Source organism: Sinocyclocheilus grahami, unplaced genomic scaffold (assembly GCF_001515645.1).
Source record: "Sinocyclocheilus grahami isolate Dianchi unplaced genomic scaffold, SAMN03320097.WGS_v1.1 scaffold43.1, whole genome shotgun sequence".
NCBI classification, from domain to species: Eukaryota; Metazoa; Chordata; class Actinopteri; order Cypriniformes; family Cyprinidae; genus Sinocyclocheilus; species Sinocyclocheilus grahami.
The window spans coordinates 1,802,482-1,811,046 of record NW_015505222.1 but is presented as its reverse complement, the minus strand read 5'-3'; the positions used below and the strand labels follow the sequence as shown (position 1 = coordinate 1,811,046).

The following is an 8,565-nucleotide window of genomic DNA, read 5'->3' as shown; positions in this document are numbered from 1 at the left end:
GAAACATTATGGTAATATAAATTTGAAGGGGAAAGTACTGAATCTTTATGAAAAAATCATTTTGGTCTTACCAATAGGCTTAATTTTCTTGCAAAATATAATTCATTCTTTTTTTCTTTTGATTTTGGGGTGAAATATGACCTGCATATTATTTTTGTGAGATTCACTCCGTTCACAAGGGACAGATTTTAATGCTGTCTGACGTGGAGCTGAACTGCCCCATGGCAAAATCCAGCCCCACGCCGACCCCACAGCCCACCCCGAACGCAGCGTACAGCTGTGGTGGGAATGACCCTTGAAAAGCATGGAGAGGAACCAACTCGTCATCCACGCTATAGAAAGTCAGAGTCCCTGCGGTCCTGTCCAGAAACACCCCGACTCGAGGGCTGTAGGTCACAGGGATCTCCACCTTCTTATTGGCGTGCATGGCTGCGCAGCACATGTCTGACAGCTCCAAGCTCCACGATTGGCTGTTATACCCAAGCCCTGCCCCCGTATCCGCCCCTTTGCGGGAAATGGAACCACTGACCACACCCAGAGAGGAGCCACGCCCCCTCCACTCCACCTCCCAGTAGCAGCGGTCGGAGGAGAGGGGCTGGAGACAGAGCACCTGTGTCCAGCCGTCGAAGCGCTGAGGGAGGTCAGGGAACGGCTGAGACGTCTGCTGAAGGGTGGCCACAGTGTCTCCATCAGACAAGACCAGACGCCGATGGGCCGTGTTTGGATCCAGGGTCAAATCACAAGCATCTAATAGAGAGAGAGAGAGACAAACGGATGAGAAAATAAAAAACAGAATGAAACGACAAGATGTGTGAGAAATTAACTCACATTGCAGGAACTCGTCTCTGACTCTGGGCTCTGGGGCCTGAATACTCTCAATGTTAATTTCTCGCACTGTAAAATAAAATAAAATAAAGATTCAGACAAAAGCTATAAGGAAATATAGAAATGTACATCTAAAAAAGAACGCTGTTTTGAAAAATGAACTGGACACATTTTAATAGGACATTAATATTAATCTTCATATGGTGGTGAACAGTTTATTAAATAATTTGTCTGTCTTTATATCTATCTGACTATTTTTCTAACCATCCATCATCCATGTATCTATCCACCAATCCATCTTCTCATCCATACATCTATTCATCCATCCATTCATCCACCATCCAACTTCCCATCCATCTACACATTCATCTATCTATCTATCTATCTATCTATCTATCTATCTATCTATCTATCTATCTATCTATCCACCCATCCATCTTCACATTCATCTATCTATCCATCTATCCATCTATCTATCTATCTATCCATCTACACATTCATCTATCTATCCATCTATCCATCTATCCATCTATCTATCTATCTATCCATCTACACATTCATCTATCTATCCATCTATCCATCTATCTATCTATCTATCCATCTACACATTCATCTATCTATCTATCTATCTATATATCTATCCATCTACACATTCATCCATCTATCTATCTACACATTAATCTATCCACCCATCCATCTACACATTCATTCATCTATCTATCTATCTATCTATCTATCTATCTATCTATCTATCTATCTATCTATCTATCTATCTATCTATCCACCTATCCATCTATCTATCTATCTATCTACACATTCATCTATCTATCCATCTATCCATCTATCTATCCATCTACACATTCATCTATCTATCCACCCATCTATCCATCTATCTATCTATCTATCTATCTATTTATCCACCCATCCATCTACACATTCATCTATCTATCCACCCATCTATCCACCCATCTATCTATCTATCTATCTATCTATCTATCTATCTATCTATCTATCTATCTATCTGTCTATCTGTCTATCTATCTATCTATCTATCTATCTACCCATCCATCTACACATTCATTTATCCATCTATCCATCCACCCATCTATCTATCTATCTATCTATCCACCCATCCATCTACACATTAATCTATCTATCCACCCATCTATCCATCTATCTATCTATCTACCCATCTATCTACCCATCCATCTACACATCCATCCATCCGTCCGTCCGTCCGTCCATCCATCCATGTATCCACCCATCTATACATCCACCCATCCATCCATCCATCCATGTATCTACCCATCTATCCATCCACCCATCCGTCCATCCATCCATATATCTATCCACCCATCTCTTCATCCATTTGTCTTTCATAATATGATGTGTATAGTGCAAAAGATGTTGTTGTAAATGCTGACATGTGGGAAAAGCAGGATTGACGACTGGACTGTCAGTAGGTGAGTCCAGGAACAGCCCAGGATTCACTGTACAGAGAGAAAGACAGACACAGAGTGAAACAATGATCAATCTTTCCCCTACAGGTAATCAGTTTAACTACATTTTAACTAGCTGTAAAGCTACAAACAAACAAAAACATGAATATTACCTTCTGTTGGCTCTCCCCCTACAGAGAGAAGAGAGATACAGTAAATATTAGTTTTTAGATATTTAACAATTACAATGATTTTCAGTTTTTAGAGCTAATCTGACTAAGGCAAATGTGTGGGTTGGTAGTATTTTTTAGTAAAAACAATAATATTGTGAAATATTAAAATATTTTTTTTCTTATTATAATATATTTTATTCCTGTGATGCAAAGCTGAATTACTCCAGTATTCGGTGTCACATGATCCTTCAGAAATCATTCTTATATGCTGATATTTTTTTCAGAATTCTTTGATAATTTGAGAATTCAAAAGAACAGCATTTATTGGAAATATAAATCTTTTGTAACATTACTGTCTTTACTGTCACTTAATCAGTTTAATTGATCAATTTGTTTCATTGAAAAAAATACAGTTTTATTATTTAAACAACATAATTTCTGTTTTCATGACCATTTTCATCCTCTCGTTGTTATTTGTATTTGAATGTATACATTTATAAATTACGTAGATGGCAAACTATATGCATTTCTAAATGTAAATAATTTGATTTAAAATGTATATTTTCAAATAATCCTTGAATCGTCAGTGTACAGTACAGACTTACAGGCACTGGCACGGGAGAGGCTACGAGGTCTCACTGACCCCGCCTCCTGGAGAGTGGGTGTGGCCTCTTTCACTGTGACACATGACATCATGTTTCATGACATAATTGATTTAATACGTAATGATGACTGACCACAAAACATTTTATTCAAAAGGTTTATAAAATCTAAAAATAATGTACACATTTAGCTCTTGCTGTTGGACACATGCTTGAAAACCCAACAAATACAAACAAAAATTCAAAGGACATTTTGAGGTACTTGATAATATATTCTTTGAACCCAGTTCACATGAGCAGGAAATACAGGCGTTTATCTGGATGCTAGACAAACCTGAAAGACTAGTAAAGATTTCTTAACAAGCCTAAGCTTGCTTTCATTGTGTGAGGTTTATGTGAGCATATTTCAGGTACATATTTTGTCCCTAAAAGTTAGTTAGTTGTACATAAAAGCAACAGAAGTTTATCAAAGGTCCTTATTTAGACTGTGTGTTCTTTCGCTCACCTGTGTCCTGTCTCTTCTTCCTGTTTCTAGGTAAGAGAGAGCTCAGACTCCATCTGTCCGCTGATGAAGAACACAATGAGCAAATGTATAAAAACTGGATTAGAAACACAAAGTCTTGATTTGATTGTAGAGTATGTTTGAGCTGCTGTCGCTCACATTGTCTGGCCGGCTGCTGTCTGTCCACAGCGTTTGATCTCTGCTGAGAGGGACTAGACTGGGCTTCTCCATTGACTGTCACCAAGGAAAACAGACACAAACATGATGCAATTCTTAAAAGCATCTGTGTTAAATTTCAATAATGAGACATGAATCAAGCGTCACCTTGTTCTCTGTCCTCTCTCCTCAGTCTCGGTCTGACTGAACTCAAACTCCAGCGGTCCACTGACAATTAAAAGTAAAACAGCTTTAAAACACTGTGTACTTGGTTTAGAAAGAATGCAAAGTGGGGTTCAAGTCGGGGACAATATCTGGAATCTTTCCTTTAAACCAAAATGACAGTGTGCTGGTTAGAATGTGTTTGCATGCGTCGTCTCACCTTGTTCTTCATCCCGTGTGTTTCTGCTCTGTGTGCTTTGACGCCTTTGAGAGGCCTGATTTTCTCTTTCTATACAGAGATCATAGAAAATGACAAATAAATTGACACAAGGATGAATGTCAGGATACATTTGAGTCATGTTTCACCCGAGAAGTAAATAGGGAAAAAAGAAATTACATTTTGCTTAAAGACAATATTGCCCAATTCCTAGCCCCGTCTAAATTTTATACTCTGCATTTAGTGCATTTATACTCTTCAAACATTACAATATTTAAACTGTAAATTATACACTCAATACTCTACATATTTATATTTATAAAGTATGTATATGGTCAATTATTTACATGTATAAAGAATGCATACAAATATTAGAGATTAAAGATCATTGTAGCGCACTATCAGTGTTGTACTGATAAAAATAACATTTTACTCTAATATAAAGAAAATAAATAATGTATTACATTAATAACACTAACAACTGAATAACTCAAAAGTAAAAATATCTGGACATATTATGATCATGTGATTGTCATAAAAAGTCTTTATGGTTCTAAAAATAGGCTTCATTTCTTTTCTGCATTTTCTTTTTCAGTCTTTTGATTATAGAATATGACCTGGACATCTCTCACCCATTAAAACTCACCCTGATCTCCGTCTTCTCCTCTCGGTCTCCCTCTTGATCTCACTGAACTGAAACTCCAGGTGTCTGCTGAGAAATCGAATAAACATTGAGCAAAACTACACCAGACAGATGCTTGTTTTTATATCTTTATGTTTCATTCTCACCATCGTTTTCTCTTTCCTCTCTCTTTTGTGTTTCTCTTGGTCTCAATGAACTGCGACTCCTGTCAGCTGCAGAGTGAGAAACTAAACCATGAATGACAAACTACAGATAATAGCAAACATACATGAGTCAAAGTGTGTGAGACGCATTTCTTACTGTCATCTCTCTCCTTTCTCGGGGATCTGGCTTGTCTTGGGGCGTTTGTAACACCTCTGTTAACTGATATAAACAAATATTGATATAAAAAAATATTCAAAATCCTACATACAGTTGCACAAACTCATTCTAAAAACACATTTAAAAAGTTAAATCCGATCACTTTGTCAGCAAACAGTCTCACCTCTTGGCTCACTGTTTCTGACAGCTTGTGTGCGCGTGTTCACTGAAGAAAGAAAAGTATTTACAGCACAACTGATATTTGATTTGATAAAACAAAATAAAATAAACTTACCTGTTCCTCGTGTGCTTACTGAAGGTAGTGGTGGGGGTCCTGAAAATATTCACAGACATTAGCAACTCTAAGAGAAAAAATACAAATAATAAATAAAATTAAATAAAATTACAAATTGTTTTATTCATTGTTTTCATACCTTGTGCACGAGTGGCTCTGGCTCCTTTTCCAGAAAACACTGTGATGCAAAAGAAAATTATATGAATTTAATTTTGTTTGTATATATAAATATATTAAAATAATTTGACATTTTTTATTTATTTTTATATTAAGATTGTATTAAATGATTTTATAATAATTGATCTTTTCATATCTTTTCTTCAAATGATCTTTTTTCCATGTCTCTAGTTGTCAATTATATCTTTGCATTGGCAATACTGTGTATAAAACATTCATTCCACTTTGAATTTGACAAAAGTAAAAATTTTTGTTACTGTAGTAAAATTGACTTACGTTTCATTATGCCTCCTGTTTTCTGTCCGTTGCGGTCTGCAACTGTGAACGCTGTGGTGTTGTACACTGAGGACACAGATAATGACCCTATGGTGACCCTGTACGTGACAGCAGTTCAGTGTGTGTGATTGTGAGACCTGTGTGTGTTTGTACCTGTCTTGTTGACCTTGTCCAGCTCCTGGTCACACATCTCCTCCACTTTCTCCCTCAGCTGGACGACGACGCTCCTGACAGGATCAAACGTGGCTTCAGGGTTCACGGTTACAGCTCCCAGCTCTCCTCCTTCCAGCGGGCAGCACAGAGACTGATACGTCTGTGGAGACGAGGTATGAAAAGATCATTCATGTGCTCTCTGTGACACCAGCTCTCAGTTTTGTAAACCCCACGTCACCAAATCTGATGAAACCATCATCTAACCTTCAGGAAGTAGATACTGTCCTGGCAGTTGATGAGCTCTTTCAGTTCTCCGTCTTTTCTCTTAAGCTGTTTGACTTCGGCCTCCAGTTTGGTCACCACTTCCTGGGCCTCGTTGAGTTTCTCCTGCGCAGTGGAGACCATCACGTCCTGGAGTAGCTCCAGCATCCGCTGCACTGACTCCTGGAGCTCCGACAGGACCACGTCCGCCTCGTCCCGCACTGTTCCTGAGGACCTCTACACACACACACACACACACACACACACACACAGAGGATGCTCAGACCCTACAGGGATAGCTCAGCAAAAAATGTAATTTACCCATAAACCCATAAGACTTTGGTAAGTCTTTATAACAAATTCAAATATTTCTAATGAAGCCTGAGAGGTTTCTGTATTTCCGTTGAGAGTACAGATCCAAAACTAAAAAAGGTTTTGTAAAGAAAAAAAGTGAGAGAAAATCCAAGTCTTGTGAAGAGATATGATTGCTTTGTGTGATGAACAGATTTATTTCAGGCTTTTATTTGCATATATTAACACACATATATAGAGCACATCACATAAGGTAAACACTGAAGCTTGTGTGTTTGTCATTGGTTCATACATGCACATATGAGCTTCCATGTTTACCATATGTGACGTGCTCATACATGTATTGTATGTATTGATCATTGTTTAGATGTAAGTAAAAGGCTAAGTTAAATCTGTTCATCATGTAAAGCCATTGTATCTCTTCAGAAGTCTTGAATTAAACCACAACACAACTTTATGATATTTTGGATCTTTAAACCAAAGTCTTATAAGTAAATGATGACATAATTTGTATTTTTGGGTGAACTTTCCCTTTAAAGATCATGAATGTGTGAGATGCAACTCATAAAACCAACAGAATATGCTTCAATACTGAAGTCTTGAATTAAACCACAACACAACTTTATGATATTTTGGATCTTTAAACCAAAGTAATTACCTTATAAGTAAATGATGACATAATTTGTATTTTTGGGTGAACTTTCCCTTTAAAGATCATGAATGTGTGAGATGCAACTCATAAAACCAACAGAATATGCTTCAATACTGTTTTTTTTTTTGCTGATTTTTTACCGTGAGTGTGTCTAAGACTTTCTTCATGTCTTTCAGTTCTCTCTCTCTGTCCTGGAGTCGCTGATGGTTCTCAGACAGAACTGCGCCCAGCTCTTTCTAATTCAGTAACAAAGATTAGGACACAAAACAAGTTCAGAATAGACTGGAATGTGGACTGGAATGAGTGTGAGTGGAACAAGACTAATTCATCAATACTAAAACAGACTGACACAGTAATACAACACGTCAGGCAAAAGCTAAAGGTGAGTCAGGCTGATCAAACAGTGGCAGTGAAAGAGCATTTTTCTGAATGACGTCACTGCCTTGCATACATGATCATTTTCCAGACTCATTGACGTTATGACAGACGTCAAAAATAAAGATTCCTCAAGGCAGTTGTCGCGGAAAAGGAAGAAGCTGAGCATCTGTGCACCTTATTGAAATTCGCTTTAATATATACTATGGTACTTGAGGGCAGGCCAATCACTCACTGTTGATGCACGAAAATCCTCAATATTTATTTGGGGGTTTATATGAATGTGTTTCTGAGGGGAACTGACTGTCTTCAGAAAAGTTTACGTGGTATTTTCTTTTCATCTCCTCTCTGTATTAGTTCATTAGGGATGGGCGGATCGATCCTTAAGTATCGATACTTTCGATACTGATGTTGTATCGAAAGGATCGATCCTCACATAAAAATATCGATTCTAAAGTGCCTTTTTTAAAACATTAATTTTATTTACTTATCAAGAAATGCATAAAATAAGCTTCTAAGTGGAAAAATAGACTATATTAGCGAATAATAGTGTTGGATTGAACCATTTCTCCTGCTCATCGGAACACACACACATGCTGAATGACAGAACCAGTCAATCACAGACAGCGTTCGCTGCTGAAGCATGGCTCAGTGCTTGTTCAAATAGGGTATCCCATATCAGCTGATATATCTCCAATATAATTTATGCTACAGATACAAATAAAACACATTTAATATTGGCTGATAACCAATATGGCACCAATATATTGTGCGTCCATAATTATAATGCTGCTAAAAAATATTATGATTATACCATGTTAAGGTTATGGGTTTGCTTGCAAACTTCAGGTTCAGTTCTTGTGGCTTTAGTAGTAGCCTGACCTCCAGGGAGTGGCGGATCGATCCTTAAGTATCGATACTTTCGATACTGATGTTGTATCGAAAGGATCGATCCTCACATAAAAATATCGATTCTAAAGTGCCTTTTTTAAAACATTAATTTTATTTACTTATCAAGAAATTCGTAGAATAAAAAAAGCTTCTA

At 37.3% G+C, this 8,565-nt stretch overlaps 1 protein-coding gene across 1 annotated transcript in view; it reads right to left on the bottom strand.

The window, feature by feature from the left end:
• Positions 1-33: 33 nt before the first annotated feature.
• The window catches only part of trim25l (tripartite motif containing 25, like), an 11,480-nt gene continuing 2,948 nt past the window's right edge, over positions 34-8,565 (bottom strand). Inside the window, exons 3-21 of the mRNA XM_016268164.1 lie at positions 7,286-7,381; positions 6,185-6,418; positions 5,921-6,080; positions 5,768-5,833; positions 5,454-5,492; positions 5,315-5,353; positions 5,204-5,245; positions 5,020-5,082; positions 4,866-4,931; positions 4,723-4,788; positions 4,080-4,148; positions 3,866-3,925; positions 3,701-3,775; positions 3,545-3,604; positions 3,043-3,114; positions 2,438-2,455; positions 2,250-2,315; positions 829-894; positions 34-747 (exon numbers count right to left, since the gene is read on the bottom strand). Coding sequence (XP_016123650.1) covers positions 173-747; positions 829-894; positions 2,250-2,315; positions 2,438-2,455; positions 3,043-3,114; positions 3,545-3,604; positions 3,701-3,775; positions 3,866-3,925; positions 4,080-4,148; positions 4,723-4,788; positions 4,866-4,931; positions 5,020-5,082; positions 5,204-5,245; positions 5,315-5,353; positions 5,454-5,492; positions 5,768-5,833; positions 5,921-6,080; positions 6,185-6,418; positions 7,286-7,381 — 1,932 coding nt within the window. The 3' untranslated portion in view covers positions 34-172. The remainder of the gene's footprint in view (positions 748-828; positions 895-2,249; positions 2,316-2,437; positions 2,456-3,042; positions 3,115-3,544; positions 3,605-3,700; positions 3,776-3,865; positions 3,926-4,079; positions 4,149-4,722; positions 4,789-4,865; positions 4,932-5,019; positions 5,083-5,203; positions 5,246-5,314; positions 5,354-5,453; positions 5,493-5,767; positions 5,834-5,920; positions 6,081-6,184; positions 6,419-7,285; positions 7,382-8,565) is intronic.